We start from the raw sequence: 19,676 nt of genomic DNA on the forward strand, positions 1-19,676 counted from the left end.
AGTTTTCTGTGTTGAAACCATTGTTTTCAACAGCACCCAGTTCAGTTTTATTTTAGAGGGTTTACTATAAAGTAGGCAATGTATCATACTGAAAATTGTAAGGATTGAAGTGTGGAAAGAGTGATTATTATTAGTATCGATAGCACAGTTCAGTCTCTCTCATCTTAACGAAGGTTCAAGTAGAGATTGCTAATTGTTCTTTGTTGTCACTATGGCAACTTGAGGTCGAAGGAAGATCACATTTAGTCATTTACATGCTTAAGTAATTAGCACACTTTTATTGATGCTGAGACAAGAACATCTGAATAATCTGAATACTGAAAGACGGAAAATAGAACAGAATAAACTACATCTAACAGTAATTTGATTGCACTTAAATTAGGGAAAATGAAAGCAAATGGTGACTTATGGATTTTTGAAAAGCTAATGTGATTTCAAAATATGAGTTAAAAGCTGGCCTTTTTTGCTGTTATTTTAGAGTTAGAAGATCTTTGTCAAATTAAACAGTTAAAACCATTAGAAGAATTAAGACAATAAGACAAGACTCAATAATGCCATTGAGCTGTGTTAGATATTATTCTAGTATTGCATGTAGTATGTAGTGGGGAAAATAGCGCATAGATTGTGGCCTGTGTTTGTAGTGTGTGTTTGAGACGTATGTTCCACATTAACCTTTGCTTAGTACACATCAGTACATTCTTTCGACGCTTTAAGGTCTTACCGCGGTGTTGGATTTCTCAGATCTTTTTTATGTTTGTTTTGGCATGATTGATGAGTTTCTGAATCTGAAATTCATCTAAAATCCTTTTGCGTGTGCGCGTGCGCGTGCGCGTGTGCGTGTGTGTGTGTTTCCATTATATCATGGTGTGTCGTTTCTGTTTAAACTGTCTTGTTTTCATCTCATTTTGTGTTTCATCCTCACATCAGCAGTAATGTCAGAGACAACAGTGTCAGAGAATGGAGATGCAGGTATTGTATACAGACTAACCCTAACATAACCCCCTTCAAAACAACTTATAGTAATTGGTTGGGTGTTATTAAAAGAGTTTAAAATATTGCAACTACACTACTATTCAAAAGTTTGGTGTCAGAAAATGAATACTTTTATTCATCAAGGAAAAAAATGTATCAAAAGTGACAGCAAATACATTTGTAATGTTTCAAAAGATTTCTATTTGAAATAATTCTGTTCTTTTGAACTTTCTTATTTTAAATTGCGATAATATTTCACTATTACTGTTTTTACTGTATTTTTTGGTTAAATAAATACAGCCTTGGTGAGAAAATATTGACAACTTCAAACTTTTGAAGGTTAAAGAGTTTAAAGTGTGCAAGTTTCAGCTATGAATTTTTGGAGCTGGTGAGAGTCAGCGAGTATTGTTATTCTGATGAAATCTAGACAAGCTAGACTGCTTTTCTAACTTAACAGAAGTCATTCTGGTTAAGTGAGTTAAGCAATCTTGTGGAGACACCAGCATCAAATGTTAAAGACCAGCATCCAAAATTATTCTATTCTTTTCTGTGGTTCACAGAATTAGGATATGATTTCTTATCTTTCAGACAGATTTGTTGTAATTCATTGTATAAATGTTTATATGGCAAAATATGTGGAACTCAGTAAGTTTTCTCTATATGAGACCAGATAATGAGTGTTGAAATATGGGTCCATTCACAAAAACCTTAATGGTTGTTGATTGTTATTGAATTTGCTTGTTAAATAGAGTGCTATAGTCAGTTTCACAAAGTAAAAACTCAATTCTTAGTTTTAAAATAAACTTGTTTAACAGCATCATTTGTGATGGGAAAACTGCATTACCTATGATGTTGTACAGAAAATTCCACCTAGCAGAGAGTAGAAACAAACAACACACACTAAAATGTCTCTTAAGCTCCGCCCACTCCCATGAAGCACTGAGTAATCGAGTCGATTTATGCTCGCAAAATACTCTATACATTTTAAAAATGCTGTTTTTATATATTATCACATATTTAAATGAGCAAGTACACAGTCTTGGACCTTTATGTTTATGTCTGATTTTCAAATACTTTGTTGCTTTAAATCAAATATGGTTTTTTTATTTATTTTGTGTGATTGGTTTGTGGTATTTTTTTTGTCCATTACTCTTTTACGAGCTCATGCGTGTTAGCTTGTGATCTTATCATATGCAAGTGTACTCCTAAAAGTGGACAAAGTAATTGTTTAGCAGATATACAGTATAAGGTGAAAGTACAAGGTCTTCCTTTTTACTGACATAATTTTTGATGACATCATCTCCTGCTCAAGTGTGTGTAACTTGGGTTTATAAAACCATTTCATGGGGTTTTTAAAGGACTGGTCAAACAAATTTTAATTCAGTTGCTTAGTGGCGTTGTGTTCTATTTCACATTTTTGTTTATTTGGGTTGGACTGGATCAGCTACAATTTCCTACTGTTGAAAAATGGTGTCCATATTACTTCTGTCGTCTGATGTGTGTCACTTTGGAATTTGTTGGATGTGCATTTGTATCAGCAAGAAACATTTGCTAATTTACATACAGTACTGTGCATCTGTGTGATGGGATTCAACACATCTAACTTTGTTTGTCTTTGTTTCTCACACAGGCACTTTGAAGGATCCATCAAAGGTATGTTTCTTTCTGTCATTCCTTGAGTTAATTTTTTTATTCATTCATCAGTAAAGAAATTGTATCCTCAATATTTTGGAATAGAGGAGCTGTTTGTATAAAGCTTCATGGTGACTTCTAGTTTGCAATAGAGAATATTCTCTTCAGTTGGTATAAAAATAATTTCCACCCTTACACTGTACCAGGTACAATACGATGATTCTCTGTCAGTTTTCAAAGCAAAATGAAAATTACTGCTACAATGGACCCAAAAAAAGTATATGAATACAAAACATCAGCAGTTTATGCAACAGTTTGGTAGATGAATATGAACTGAAGTCAGTTCTCCTCAAGTTCACACAGGTGTAACAAAATAACTGCATATGTAGAGAATTACATTAAATATAGACATCATTTAACCAATAAACATTTTTGTAATTTGTTTAATTTTAAATAGTATATTGTTTCATAGTCTTTAGTTTACAGCCGACGATACTAAATACTATTGTTTAAAAGATTGGGGTCATAAAGATTTAAAAAATATAAATAAACAATAATAATATTAATAATAATAATAATAATGAATATCTTAGTGATCATAAGGTAATTATTTAAGATAATTATTACATTTAAAATCTGAACTTTAGCTAAATGTTTATTTCGTTACTACTGTAAATAATATATTCAATATTTTTAAATGTGTCTTAAGTATGCAAGTACTTTTTTGTGGCCACATCATGTGAAAAGAGATTTAGACCAATGAGATTTTGCAGTGGGCAGCACTTTTTCTTAGCTGCACAGTGTTTCAGTGGAAGTTAGTGAAAACAAAAACTCTCAGATTAACATTAAGGATTTACCGTTGGTTGTTTTATCATGTTCTGCCTGGTTAGGACACAATATAAAGGTCCTCACATAGACATATTAAGTGCTGACAAGCTATTTCTCATACAGTGAGCAAAATAAGTATTTGAACACCCTGCTATTTTGCAAGTTCTCCCACTTGGAAATCATGGAGGGAATCATGAAGGGTCTGAAATTGTCATTGTAGATGCATGTCCACTGTTAGAGACATAATCTATAAAATCATAATGAATTTTTAAAAACTATTTATTTGTATGACACAGCTGCAAATAAGTATTTGAACACATGTCTATCAGCTAGAATTCTGACCCTCAAAGACCTGTTAGTCTGTTAGTTGCCTTTAAAATGTCCACCTCCACTCCATTTATTTTCCTAAATTAGATGCACCTATTTGAGGTCTATAGCTGCATAAAGACAACTGGCCACCCCATACAATCAGTAAGACTCTAACTACTAACATGGCCAAGACCAAGGAGCTGTCCAAAGACACTAGAGACAAAATTTTACACCTCCAAAAGGCTGGAAAGGGCTACGGGGAAATTGCCAAGCAGCTTGGTGAAAAAAGGTCCACTGTTGGAGCAATCATTAGAAAATGGAAGAAACTAAACATGACTGTCAATCTCCCTCGGACTGGGGCTCCATCCAAGATCTCACCTCTTGGGGTCTCAATGATCTTAAGAAAGGTGAGAAATCAGCCCAGAACTACACGGGAGGAGCTTGTCAATGACCTGAAAAGAGCTGAGACCACTGTTTCCAAGGTTACTGTTGGTAATACACTAAGATGTCATGGTTTGAAATCATGCATGGCACAGAAGGTTCCCCTGCTTAAACCAGCACATGTACAGGCCCGTCTTAAGTTTGTCAATGACCATTTGGATGATCCAGAGGAGTCATGGGAGAAAGTCATGTGGTCAGATGAGACCAAAATAGAACTTTTTGGTCAAAATTCAGCTAAACGTGTTTGGAGGAAGAAGAATGATGAGTACCATCCCAAGAACACCATCCCTACTGTGAAGCATGGGGGTGGTAGCATCATACTTTGGGGGTGTTTTTCTGCACATGGGAAAGGGCGACTGCACTGTATTAAGGAGAGGATTGCCGGGGCCATGTAATGTGAGATTTTGGGGAACAACCTCCTTCCCTCAGTTAGAGCATTGAAGATGGGTCGAGGCTGGGTCTTCCAACATGTGAATGACCTGAAGCACACAGCCAGGATAACCAAGGAGTGGCTCTGTAAGAAGCATATCAAGGTTCTGGCATGGCCTAGCCAGTCTCCAAACCTAAACCCAATAGAGAATCTTTGGAAGGAGCTCAAACTCTGTGTTTCTCAGCGACAGGCCAGAAACCTGATTGATCTAGAGAAGATCTGTGTGGAGGAGGAGGAGAACATGCCTTGAAAAATCTGTGTGCTGCAGTGTTTGCAAAACTGGTGAAAAACAACAGGAAACGTTTGACCTCTGTAATTCCAAACAAAGGCTACTGTACCAAATATTAACATAGATTTTTTTCTCAGGTGGTCAAATACTTATTTGCAGTTGTATCATACAAATAAATAGTTAAAAAATCATACATTGTGATTTCTGGATTTTATTTTTTAGATGGTCTCTCACAGTTGACATGCACTTACGATGACAATTTCAGACCCCTCCATGATTTCTAAGTGGGGGAACTTCCAAAATAGCAGGGTGTTCAAATACTTATTTTCCTCACTGTATTTACATTAAGGGCCCTGTCATACACGCAGCAATAAATCTTTTTCATGTCCCGCACCACATTGTTTTAATAGCAAATGCATGTGCACCCATGGGTGTGCTGGTCTGAAAATTAGGTGTGTTCAGGCGCATTGTTGGCGTGTTGCTATTTTGAGGCAACTGAAAATGACTGTGCCATTGACCAACAAAAACCTGGTCTAAAGTTAATGCCACAGTATTTTTTGTGTTATTTAAAGTTCCTATAGGCAGGGCACAACGTGTACAAGGGCTGCTACCAACAACTATTTTTATATCGATTAATCTATCGACTTTTTAATCGTTTAATCTATCGACTAATTTATCACAATAATTTGTATATAATTATAAATAGTCACTGTAAATTCACTAAACACTGATTCTTAATAAATATATTAAAGTAGAGCATGGGGTGATTTTCTATTTTGTTTTGTTGATTGATTAACATTAAATCAAGAAAATAATATTATGCCCAGCACTTTAAAAGCCGCACGGACCAAATTCATTGTAACACAATGTCTCAATCAACTCGCCAGGACATGCATTCTTACATATTTTTGATAATTCAAACCCAATAATCCGCGAAACTGTTGTCTTGATCTGTCTGAGTGAAAGGTGTGTGTGCGGCAGAGCGCGGTTCAGGTCAGCGTGGCACTACTTCATTTTCTAATGCTAGCGTTTCTGTTGTTTTTAGTAAACGGTGGGAGCAAAGCACACACACACCCTCACTCCTGTCAAACATCGACGCAAATTAAGAAATACTGCTTTTATTAGATTGCTGTAATTTATGCTGTAAGTACCGGTATTAATAAAATTTCATATTGTACCCACCTTACCCAGTCGACTAAAAATATTGACTATAAGCATCGATGCAGTTGTTTGTATCGACCAATCGTGACAGGCCTAGTGTGTACATTGCTTATTACACGCAGGGACTCAGCACAAAAAAAAAACATTTTTTAAAAGGATTCCCCTCTGGATAATCGTTCAGTCTTTGCACTTGCACATTCTGCCATGAAAATAGCAAACTAAATAATAATTTATTTAGTATTTATTTAAAAAGTCAGTTTGTGCAACATTATATAACATTATATACAAAATATAACATTATTTTAATGTATTAATCAGCATTGTTTTTTTTTCTCACAGCATGGGATGGACAGTCTCTCCATGAGGTCATCGGACAGTGATGTAAGCGACGTGTCCGCTATGTCGAGTGCATCTCGGCTTAGCAGCACGAGCTACATGTCTGTCCAATCAGAAAGGGTGCGAGCGAGCCGCAGGATCAGGTAGGCACACAATAAACCCTCTGACCTGTGATGCCTGTGGGTGTATCTTCAGCCATTGACAAACCCTCTGGTCACACTTACTGTGCTTCTGATGAGTTCAGGTGTGGCTCTGCCTACTTGCGAAGTGAACCAAACCTCTGAACTTTCCAAGAGTGGGTTTACCATTGGCTGAAATGACATCCCATGCTTTTGAAAAGATTATATAGGTGACTCTAATGACGAAATGTCTAGCTCATATTTCAAAACAAAAATTTTGCATGTTTTTAAACATATATATATATATATATATATATATACATATATATATATATATATATATATATATATATATATATATATATATATATATATATACAGGTCCTTCTCAAAAAAATAGCAAATTGTGATAAAGTTCATTATTTTCCATGATGTAATGATAAAAATTAAACTTTCATATATTTTAGATTGATTGCACACCAGCTGGAATATTTCAGGTCTTTTATTGTTTTAATACTGATGATTTTGGCATACAGCTCATGAAAACCTAAAATTTTCTAACCTAAAACCTAATCTCAAAAAATTTGCATATCATGAAAAGGTTCTCTACACGAGCCATTAACCTAATCATCTGAATCAACGAATTAACTCTAAACACCTGCAAAAGATTCCTGAGGCTTTTAAAAACTCTGAGTCTGGTTCATTACTCAAAACCGCAATCATGGGTTAGACTGCCGACCTGACTGCTGTCCAGAAGGCCATCATTGACATCCTCAAGCGAGAGGGTAAGACACAGAAAGAAATTTCTGAACGAATAGGCTGTTCCCAGAGTGCTGTATCAAGGCACCTCAGTTGGAAGTCTGTGGTAAGGAAAAAGTGTGGCAAAAAACGCTGCACAACGAGAAGAGGTGACCGGACCCTGAGGAAGATTGTGGAGAAGGACCGATTCCAGACCTTAGGGGACCTGCGGAAGCAGTGGACTGAGTCTGGAGTAGAAACATCCAGAGCCACCGTGCACAGGCGTGTGCAGGAAATGGGCTACAGGTGCCGCATTCCCAAGCCACTTGAGCCACTTTAGGCTACAGAGAAGCAGCACTGGACTGTTGCTTAGTGGTCCAAAGTACTTTTTTCAGATGAAAGCAAATTTTGCATGTCATTCGGAAATCAAGGTGCCAGAGTCTGGAGGAAGACAGGGGAGAAGGAAATGTCAAAATGCCTGAAGTCCAGTGTCAAGTACCCACAGTCAGTGATGGTCTGGGGTGCCATGTCAGCTGCTGGTGTTGGTCCACTGTGTTTTATAAAGGGCAGGGTCAATGCAGCTAGCTATCAGGAGATTTTGGAGCACTTCATGCTTCCATCTGCTAAAAAAACTTTATGGAGAGGAAGATTTCGTTTTTCAGCACGACCTGGCACCTGCTCACAGTGCCAAAACCTCTGGTAAATGGTTTACTGACCATGGTATCAATTGATGGTGCTCAATTGGCCTGCCAACTCTCCTGACCTGAACCCCATAGAGAATCTGTGGGATATTGTGAAGAGAAAGTTGAGAGACGCAGGACCCAACACTCTGGATGAGCTTAAGGCAGCTATCGAAGCATCCTGGACCTCCATAACACCTCAGCAGTGCCACAGGCTGATTGCCTCCATGCCACGCCGCATTGAAGCAGTGATTTCTGCAAAAGGATTCCCGACCAAGTATTGAGTGCATAACTCAACATAATTATTTGAAGGTTGACTTTTTTTGTATTAAAAACACTTTTCTTTTATTGGTCGGATGAAATATGCTAATTTTTTGAGAATTTTGGGTTTTCATGAGCTGTATGCCAAAACCATCAGTATTAAAACAATAAAAGACCTGAAATATTTCAGTTGGTGTGCAATGAATCTAAAATATATGAAAGTTAAATTTCTATCATTCCATTATGGAAAATAATGAACTTTATCACAATATGCTATTTTTTTTTAAAAGGACCTGTGTGTGTGTATATATATATATTATATATATATAGTTTAAAAGACGTAAATGTCACTTCTGATCAATTTAATATATTATTGCTAAATTAATTAATTAATTTAATTATATAACATTGTTTATTTTCATATAACAGGATTGAGGAGGCTTTTCCACATGACACTAATGAGAATTTTGTATAGAAAAGCTTACATTTCATGTAAAAACATAATTGTATAATTAAGCTTAAACTGTATTGTTGAAATATGATTAGGACATGTTTTGTTAATTGGACACTATTTTGTAAGATTAACCCATTAACAGAAGGATTGGGACTCAATGTATATGACAGCATCATTCTGTGGCCTTTATTGTTACTGAATTAGAAGAGGTTTTTTTCACACTTTCATTCTGTTATTTTGTTTAAGTTTTTCTATTACTTTTATTGTCTGCATGTCTGCCAAGCTCATGGCTTTCTTTTCTGTGTCTTTTTTGTCCTGCATGCTTCCTTTCATGGTGTCATGGCTTGGTTTATGCGTTTGTTTGTGTGTCTGTCTGCATGTCCATGTGCGCATCTGTGTGTGTGTGTGTGTGTGTGTGTGTGTCAGCCGTGCGGAGGCCCTTCAGAGTCAGGGAGAGGAGGGCGCTGTTGTTGTGGAAGAGCAGGTGGAAGCAACTACAGCAAGCACACAAGGGGCGGGAAATGAAGGGGGGGTGGTTGGGTCTACTGAGAACCCAGAGGAGGAGGACGAAGAGGAGCAACATCAGAGGTTAGCAGCAGTGTGTTTCATATACCTAGCTAATGTCCTCCAACTAGTGTACTTTAGATAATGTCCTCCAACTTAGTGTTCTCCAGCTAGTGTCCTCAGCTAATGTTCTCCCCTGTCTGCTCATGCCCCTAAATTTTAATACCCCAGTATTGAAATAAAGAGGCGCCGGAGGAGGCTACACTCCCTGTAGAGTGAGCTGTAACTCCGAAAGGCATGACAAGCCTTGAGTTTGGCACGCCAAGGCAATGGCATCCACTATCCAGTGGAGCAACCTCTGTTTAGAGACAGCCTTTTTCTCCTGCTGACCTCCAAAGCAGACAAGGAGTTGCTCAGAGCTACTGAAGCTATGCATGCGATCCACATAAATGTGTAGGGCGTGAAAGGGACAAAACAATGCAAGGGCTGTGCCTGCCTCCTGATACGTTACACTAAAGAAACTAAGATGAGAAATCAATAGCAGAGAAATATGAATTTATTAAACATAAAATAAACACAAAACAAAAACCCACAAGGGGGCAAAACAACTGGTTCAAAAACATAAACTCAAAACATACCAACACAGGGAAACGGAAGACGAAGACAGAACAACGATCCGACAAAGACTGAAAAACACAATGAGCTTATAAAGGGAAGAAATCAAGAGGGAACAGGTGGGAGAAATCAATCACTAATCGGATAACAAGGGGGAGGGATCAGACAATGACAGGAGCACATGCTCAACATAACAAAACACACATGTGCACACAAGACAGGACAGGCATGTGACACCTCCTCCAGAGGTAGCGCTTGCAAGTTCATCACCTGCTCCTAAAAAGGAGTGTTGGGAAATTTGGGCACATATACATGCCAGATTCTCTCTTATGTGAGAGTAAGCCGGGCCAAATTGCAGGCACATTTCGCTGACTGAAAATGCCTGCATGTCCCCCACCCTCTTGATGGATGTGAGTGCGGTCAGAAGGGCTGTCACCTTCCTTAATTAACTTGAGGCTGACTTTGTCAGCATACCTCATCTCAGCCAGGTTCAGCCAGAGATGACGTTCCTGGACCATCAAGGTGGATATTGTCTAGCTGAGGGGCCGTGCCATGACTTTTGATGCCCTGAACTTACAGGCCTCGGAGGGGAGACTTGGGCGATTCCACCAGGTGGTGGCACTTTGCTGGCTTAAATGCACCGCAATTGCACGCTCTACCTGAGGAATCTCTGAGTACCCCTTGGCTGCCCCACTATCGAGGGTAGTGAGAGCGGAAGAAGCAGCAAAGCGGCTTTGAGCAGTAAAATGTGCCTTCCATGACTCTGAGACCTTCTCATGCACCTCCGGGAAGAAAGGTACCAGGGCAGAACGATGGTGTGAAACCAGTCGTCCATCTGTAAGTGTTCGGGGCAGGTAGGAGGGCTCCACTCAAGCTTGACTCTCGCAGCAGCCCGGGAAGGCATGACCCTCAACTCTGGGTCCAACTCGACCTGCACCATTCTCACAGAAGGGGGCAGTCCTGCTGAGTTTTCATCCCCAGAGGACTCAAGCCCACCCTCTGATGCAACGATCAACACCTGATCCTCCACTGGAGCTCCAAATGAGACTCTGGGTCCACAATGAGAAGGACCTAGAAACTACCACTCGGCTCTAAAGCAAAAAGCTGAATGAGTGAGCTGCCGGCCAGCGTATTATGCCCGTATTTCTGGGGGAGTGGCTTGGCATGCAAATGCCTGAAGGTGATTTGACTCCAAAGTGAGATCCCATACGTCAGTATCGACGTAACGTCAGACGTGACTGACTAAAAGGGAACTGTTTTTTAACTAGACCAACATAAAAAATGACAGTCATCTCACCTTTTTCAGTGCATTGTTATCCAAATGTGTTTGGTAGTTCTGGATGACACCTATCTCCACTGCTCGGTAATTTATCATATTGTCCCAAAAGAGTTTGAGTCTTACATAATATATCTGTCATCTAAGTAACTCTGGGGAGTGCTGCATGAACAGCTGCCATCTCCATTCCAATTAGAGCAAAACAAGAAAAAAAAGCTGAAGTTCTCAAGCATTTCCAGCAATTTACATTTCAATAAGTTTTCAGTAGCATTTGTGGGTCACTAACTGAATATAGATGAGGTGTTTGTGATCATTAAAACGCTACATCAGATAAAATAGAATTTTAATGTTGTTAACTGAATTTTTCACCAATTAGCTGCACCAACTGCAGTAGCATGAATTCTTACATAACCAGCAGTCTGTGGTGGCCTCATACAGATGTTGAGTACCGTAAACTGCATTTTTATTAGGTTATAGTCGTTTCAAAGCAGCACCAGCGCCCTTAAAATATTTGAATGCCTCTTAATGTTGCTTTAATGAGGGGAGTCTCATTCATAGAGTCGAATGCTGTTGTCATAGCCAGACAAGGTCATTTCCTGTGTAAGTTAGTTCTGTAGTACTTTATAGATACTGTGTTTTTCAAAGGTTTGTGGTCAGTTACGTTTTTTTAGACTGGTCATTTTGAGACATCAAAATGTAATTTGTATAAAATAAAAGGATTTGATGCACTAAGAAATTATAATGTAATTTTCACAACTCAAAACATGCTCCTTTGTCCCAAATGAGGCAAAAATAAAATTTTGATTGTCACATTTCTAAACAGCAGAAGAAGTAATGGTTAAAGACAAATTGATTATTGTTTATTGCACACACTGCTCTAAACTTCTGAATTTTTCATAGAAGTGTTAAAGGTACGCTAAAGAGCTCAGAGAGCAAGAGAGAGAGAGTCAATCAATCAATCAACTTTATTTATATAGCGCTTTTACAATCACGATTGTGTCAAAGCAGCTTCACAGTGTCAAACAGGATAATATTGCAACAAAATTAGATTTGGCTGTACAGTCGTACTGGAGAAAACAGTGATTTTATCAGCTTATTTTAATTTATCATATAGCGACAATATTGGCATATCAGTATTATAGTTTATAGAATTAAATAGTGTGAAAGAGTGTGAAAAAAGGTCTTAAAATGACAAAAAGTTGTCTCAAATCTTAAGTACAGTATTTCAAGAATAGAATACATTTTAAGACTATTTTAAGATATTTTAATAAGTTAGAGAGTTGTGGACAGATACAAGGACCTGCGAAACTGGTTGATATCAGTATACAAAGCAATATCATGTTCTAAAGGCATATTTAAAAATACTTGTGTTGGGCAAACAATTTGTTTTCATAATAATTATACACAGTACACACACACACACACGCACGCACGCACGCACACACGCACGCACACACACACACACACACACACACACACATTATGTATATATAAATATACACATATACATGTATATATCTAAGAAATATTTGCATGTATTTACTGTATACATATTTTATATATAAATATAACATAACTTTCTTAAATATATACATGCATGTGTGTGTATTTATATACAAGTATACATCAAAATTATACACAGCACTCACACATATATTATGTAAACACAAACTTTTATTTTTGGATGTGATTTATTGCGATAAATCTTTGCCCAGCACTAAAAAATACACATACTATGGCCCTCCTGCAAGTCCATCAGGCCAAAGCATGCAACACATACACTCACCTAAAGGATTATTAGGAACACCATACTAATACTGTGTTTGACCCCCTTTTGCCTTTAGAACTGCCTTAATTCTAAGTGGCATTGAGTCAACAAGGTGCTGAAAGCATTCCTAAGAAATGTTGGCCCATATTGATAGGATAGCATCTTGCAGTTGATGGAGATTTGTGGGATGTGCATCCAGGGCACAAAGCTCCCGTTCCACCACATCCCAAAGATGCTCTATTGGGTTGAGATCTCGTGACTGTGGGGGCCATTTTAGTTCAGTGAACTCATTGTCATGTTCAAGAAACCAATTTGAAATGATTCAAGCTTTGTGACATGGTGCATTATCCTGCTGGAAGTAGCCATCAGAGGATGGGTACATGGTGGTCATAAAGGGATGGACATGGTCAGAAACATTGCACAGGTAGGTCGTAGCATTTAATGATGCCCAATTGGCACTAAGGGGCCTAAAGTGTGCCAAGAAAACATCCCCCACACCATTACACCACCACCACCAGCCTGCACAGTGGTAACAAGGCATGATGCATCCATGTTCTCATTCTGTTTATGCCAAATTCTGACTCTACCATCTGAATGTCTGAACAGAAATCGAGACTCAGCAGACCAGGCAACATTTTTCCAGTCTTTAACTGTCCAATTTTGGTGAGCTTGTGCAAATTGTAGCCTCTTTTTAATCTATTTGTAGTGGAGTGGTACCCGGTGGGGTCTTCTGCTGTTGTAGCCCATCCACCTCAAGGTTTTGCGTGTTGTGGGTTCACAAATGCTTTGCTGTATACCTCAGTTGTAATGAGTGGTTATTTCAGTTAAAGTTGCTCTTCTATCAGCTTGAATCAGTCGGTCCATTCTCCTCCGACCTCTAGAATCAACAAGGCATTTTCACCCACAGGACTGCCGCGTACTGGATGTTTTTTCCCTTTTCACACCATTCTTTGTAAACACTAGAAATGGTTGTGTGAAAATCCCAGTAACTGAGCAGATTGTGAAATACTCAGACCGGCCCGTCTGGCACCAACAACCATGCCATGCTCAAAATTGCTTAAATCACCTTTCTTTCCCATTCTGACATTCAGTTTGGAGTTCAGGAGATTGTCTTGACCAGGACCACACCCCTAAATGCATTGAAGCAACTGCCATGTATTTGGTTGATTAGATAATTGCATTAATAAGAAATTGAACAGGTGTTCCTAATAATCCTTTAGGTGAATGTAGATTTGAGTCGGTGTGTATAATGTTACAGTTTTAATGCCAGATGATACGCCTGATAAAGACTTTAACATTCAGAGCAAAGACCCTGGTTGAAGATAGTTGCCATAGAAACAGCTTTATCCTCTTCTTCACATCTGTAGAAATATTTTAACTCTGTGTCAATGGAACTGTCCCCCATACAAGTCTCCTCATAGTGTTTTCATATAGTATATACAAACCCAGAAAGAAAGTTCACTCAAAAACTTGCCATTCACAGAAAAACAGAAAGTAATCTCTCCTTTTTTTATTAGTATGACAGGTCACTGGCACAGGATTCAATTTCATGTTAGTAGCCTAAAGCCATCTTCTCATATCTTTTCAGCAGAGAGAGTTTGATGAGTCACTGTCTCATTATTTTCTCCTTGTTTGACTCAAGAGCTTGTCGCGCGTCACCTAAATAGGTCATTATATAAGCTTTCCGCAAACTGTCTCTCTGTGGATAAATACTTCATATTACAGTCTCTGTCCATACCTGACCTATCTACAAGATATGCTGGAGTGGACCTTTTCAATTAAATAAAAGAATGCTAGTCTTAATGCTGATTAACCAAATTAATTGTGTAGAGATTGACTTTACACAAGTTATTTTTTATTCTTTACAGCAATCTCTCATGACAACTGAACTCCAAATAGACACAGCTAGGCATCATTTTTACATCTCATGACACCACAATGACTTCTTAAAAAAAAAAGTCTGTGATCAAAATTCAAAGGTTACTTTAGTCAAGCTCGTATCAGCTGACTTCGGCATATCCTATATACATATAGGAATATGATAAGTCTATCACAGCTTACAGTATAAGCTCCTTCAGTACTATTCCATTTTCCAGAGTTCATTTACCCTCCTCCATCCCCAGCTCCTCCTCTTGTCAGTCAGGATCTGGTTTTCTGATTCCCCATGAATCAGCCTAAATCAGAGGCTGAATGGATGGACAGGGAGTTCTTACCCAGAACAGATCCATACCGCCAGTACAAACTATATGCTAATAGTCAATCTATCATCTTTGACGATAGTGGTCCTGTCAGAAGTAGAGATTTCTTAATTAACGTTAATACATTACTAACATTAACTTACAATGATCAATACATTTTTTACAGTATTTATTCATGTTTTTTATCGTCAGTTAGTAAAAAATACAGCTGTATGTTAGCTCAGCTCCATTAAATAATATTAACAGATATAACTTTTGATTGTAACAGTGTATTAGTAAAAGTTGAAATTAAAATGAACTAAGATTAATAAATGCTTTAGAAGATTATTTTTTTAAACATTGTTAATGTTTTGTGTTAACAAATGGAACCTTATTATACAGTCTAAACAAGATTTCAATTTTAACCCTGGTTCCCTATGAGTTTTCCAGTGGTTTTTGGATTATTGCAGAAAATAAGCTCAGTGACCCACAAAAATGTACGATTTTTACACATTTTGTGCATTATGATAATCTTCACAATAAATTAAATCGGTAAAGTAAACTACACCAGGGTCACATGATTTCAGAGTCTCCACCATTAAGCTTACGACAAATTTTTCATTCTTTAAAAAAAAAAAAAAAAAAACATTTTCCCTGAAAGCTTAATGGTGGAGACACTGAATTAATGGAGACTGTGTATACAGTATCCACAATTAAATTTTCAAAAACTCTTTCAGTCTTTATTTAAAAAGCATGTCCCTCGAAAGTTTGAGTTAGAATAGTTTGCAAGTGCTCAGTTATAAACACAACAAGGCTGTGAAAGTGGACCAGTTAGTGTTTACCTGATGATGTTTAATGACCCAAAAAACCCTGTAGTTCCATTTAGACACTTGTCAAACACCTTTTTCAAGACAATTATAAAATGTGAAAATAGCCACAGAACTTTTTTTTGGACATTTAATCAAAAACCCATTTAGAAAACCCACTGACTTCAGTCCAATGAACCGGAAGTGCTTAAAAACTCGTTTTTGGCTTTTGGCCTACAAAAAAATGCATCAACCCTGCAGCACTGTATAGCTGCTTGTCATGTTCTTGCTCCCCAGTAGATGCCAAAACCTGTGGATGTTATACCAGTGTGACTGTCCTTCACCTTTGACCCCTGCTTCAAATCCTGTAGCTCAAGCCTGTCCCTTCCTCTCTCTTCCTGTCCCTGTCCTCCTCTACTTCCCTCTTCCTGTATCACCTATCATCACTGACAGTGAGTTTACATCTAAAATGAAACACAGGGCTCAGACAGCCACCCCTGGCTCCAACATCACCAAGAGTTCCAGTGTGGGTGGAGACATGTGCTCCCTGGGCAGGAACGACGATGAGGACGATGACAAGAAGAGGCGCTCCAGCTTCGGGGCGAAGATGGCCGCCATGGTGGGATTGGGAAAAAAGAGTCAGAGTACCTCCCAGCTGGACCCTGAGGGTGAGTGAGCTGTGCTGGTACATTAACCAAATTTCATACACGGTACAATAGCATTCAAAAGATTGGGCTCAATATGATTTTTTTAAATTGTCTAAGTATAATTTAGTAAGTCTTATGCTAATCAAGGCTGCATTTATGTAATCAAAAAGACAGCAAAACACTAATATTTTGAAGCATAAATATAGTTTAAAATAAAATGAAAAAAAATCTTACTGACCCTAAACTATAGTGTATATACTCATTTGCACTTCCTGGTAGTGTTTTGCTGGATTTTTATTGCCTTCTTTTTAAAGGTCCCATTGCATTAAATTTTTATTTTATGAGGTTTTTGAACATTAATATGAGTTCCCCTAGCCTGAATATTGCCCCCAAGAGGCTAGAAATTTTGATCGGTGTAAACTGAGTTCTGGCTGTCTTTCTCTGCCTTTGAGAAAATGACAACCCAGACGAGCTGATCTTGAATTCTCCTGTTATGACCATAGACTGTAAAAAAATATGAACGTAGTGTCCGTGACGTCACCCATAGGATTCCGATAAGCCGTTCTGAAGCTTAAAGTAGGGGCGAGCTGGGCGTTGCCATCTTGCGAGCGAGTCATCGCGTGTCACTCCCGGATAAAAGAAAATGGGCAAAAAGGCGGGATGTGGGCGGAGCTTAGGTGACGCAATGACTATAGATGGCAGATAAATGGCTATCCACCTGTAACCACGCCCTTAATTATGCAGAACTTTACGGCTTTATATAACGTAAACAAATGAGTTCCCCTCACCCCTCACAGTTGTCATGAAGGTCAACATTAGCCTTATTGGCCAAAACCAGGCTGGAAACATGTTTTTTTCATCTGTAAAGTTGAGAATTTTAACATGGGGCTCAATGAGATTCTGCTCCCTTCTGGAGCCTTTCCCTAGTGGCCAGTTGAGGAATTGCAGTTTACATTACTTCCGTATTGGCTTCAAGAGAGATCACGGGAGGGTGCCGCTTGGTTATGATGTCATACCAGGAAAGGTTTCCTCCCCTTCCTCTGCTTTACCCTCCCAGAGAATTAGTAGAGAATGGATTCAGTTTAACAGTGGATCTCAGCAGCACAGTCTTTACCATACGGATTTAACAGCACCGCCACAAACAGTGAGTAACAGTGCTCATTTAATGCCTGATCTGGGATCAGTGAGTTCTGATGTGTAGCTAATCATTCAAGTTCACACAGACTTTCTTTCTAAATCGTTTAATACTGTCAGTCCCGCCGCTGGCCGACTCCATGCATCAGTGAATAAAGCCAGTGACTAAAACGATCAACTTCACGTCATTTCTGTTAGCAGCATGAAACTGCTAATGATTAAATGATTAAACTACAGAGAGCAATCAAAGAACACTCTTTATAATGTTCAGATCGGTCAATCACACGTATATCTGCAGTGCACACTTGCCCAAACTGCCGTTTGAATGACGCTGTTAAACTGCTCAACACAAGCTCTTTCTGTATTCATGTCGATGTCGTGTTATTTTGCTGTTAGTTGTGGTGAAAGCATTTTGTGAGAGAAATAACGTTGCAAAGTTCACTCTTGTTTATTCAGAGCTCTCAGATACAAACAAAATAAACTCGTGCTCTCAAAAAAGCGGTACAATAATACTTTCTCAGCAATCTTTCCCCAGTTCCGCCTCTCTCTCTTGACTGGCAGCGCTGCAGCTGCTGCTGCTGAAGGCGCCTGACTAAACCACGCCCCCTCCGCACGTAATCTCATTTTCAATGCAAAGATGTCAGCCAATCACAACAGTGGGTGTTTTCACTGAAGACTCACAGCAGACACGCCCCTTAAAACAGAGCATTCCAGCCACAGGGCTAATATCAGTATAGAAAAAATGCCTTTTATTTCTAAATTATGACGTTTTTGATGTAAAAACCATACTAACAATATAAGTACACCCCAGGAAACATTATAAAATAATAAAACAATCCATGCCATGGGACCTTTAACTCTTTTTAAAAACGTTAGCGGGGAAAAAGTTGCCAGCCACCGCCAGGGTTTTTGACCATTTTCGCCAAAATTTAATAGCCCATAGAATATTTTGTTTTATGAATATCTGAGCATGCAATATATCAAAAGAAAGAGCTGACCCTCTTCTTTTAAATAAAAAAAAACTTTTTTATCAAAACTTGAAAATGGATATGTTTCATAAAAAAACAACATTTTGAGCAAATAGCTGAGAAAAATAACGGAAAATTCTGTGTTTGGCGGGGGAAAGAGTTAAGGTAGTTCTCACCCAAAACGTTTACATTTTTGTCCTCCATGAATAAGGATACATTGTTGATATATGTTTTGCTGCTATAAAGAAAAGTGCTTGTTTGGATGAGGTATTTTGCAAAGCATTCAGTCCAATTTTAAATGCAGGTCATGAAATCAATATGCACAGATTCAACCTGTTGAAACAGCCCAATCTTCTAAAATATGATTTGTATATTTCTGTCAATGTGAGTTAGTCAGGGTGTTGTTTTTAATGCGGCATTTATCAGCACAATGGCTTAGAGCAGAACCTCTCACTTTCTGCTCTTCAGATAGATGTGGAAGGACTGTGAATGTGTTTTTCTAGGCCACTGTGTTTGTTATTGTGGAGAGGGACTTGGTCTGGCCGATTCAAGGTCTGCCGCACAGACCAAAATGTGGCAGCTGCACTAGTGGCGACATCATCATGGAGTGCACGTCAATATTTTACTAAGTTCATTGTGAGTGATGACCACAACAGACGGGTTTAGAGGAAAAAACTCCATCAAGAGCTGTCTTTATGGAACAATACATTGGTCGTACTTGTGGTCCACGCCCATGTGATTTAATGATACACATTAAGACTGGTTGATTCAACATTTTAGTGAAGTTTTTTTTTTTTAAGAATTCAATTTTACAGTAAATCTGGGATAAGGGATAGTTCACAAAAAAAAGGAAAATTTCACCCGCAAACCTGTATGAGTTCTTTCATCTTTTGAGCACAAAAGATGATAATTTAAAGAACGTTGATAGCCAGACAGTTGACGGTAGCCATTGACTTCCATAGTAGGGGAAAAAAAATGCTGTGGAAGTTATCTGTCTGGTTACCAACATTCTTTAAAATATCTTCTTTTGTATTCAGCCAAAGAAATAAACTCATACAGGTTTGGGACAACTTTAGGGTGAGTAAGTGATTAGAAAATGTTTATTTTTAGCTGAACTATCCCATTAATTCATCCTAGGGCTATATGTGATTAATCAAATTTTATTTTAAATTTAGATTTTGGCTTCCAACG

At 38.3% G+C, this 19,676-nt stretch overlaps 1 protein-coding gene across 8 annotated transcripts in view; it reads left to right on the top strand.

Moving 5' to 3' along the window:
• The window catches only part of rims2b (regulating synaptic membrane exocytosis 2b), a 241,805-nt gene that overhangs the window by 193,082 nt on the left and 29,047 nt on the right, over positions 1-19,676 (top strand). For all 8 annotated transcript variants that reach the window (XM_067426681.1, XM_067426679.1, XM_067426682.1 and 5 more), the window contains 3 exons: positions 2,603-2,625; positions 6,342-6,481; positions 16,190-16,404. In XM_067426681.1, coding sequence (XP_067282782.1) covers positions 2,603-2,625; positions 6,342-6,481; positions 16,190-16,404 — 378 coding nt within the window. The remainder of the gene's footprint in view (positions 1-2,602; positions 2,626-6,341; positions 6,482-16,189; positions 16,405-19,676) is intronic.

The sequence above is a fragment of the Pseudorasbora parva genome, chromosome 19 (assembly GCF_024679245.1).
Source record: "Pseudorasbora parva isolate DD20220531a chromosome 19, ASM2467924v1, whole genome shotgun sequence".
In the NCBI taxonomy this organism is placed as follows: Eukaryota; Metazoa; Chordata; class Actinopteri; order Cypriniformes; family Gobionidae; genus Pseudorasbora; species Pseudorasbora parva.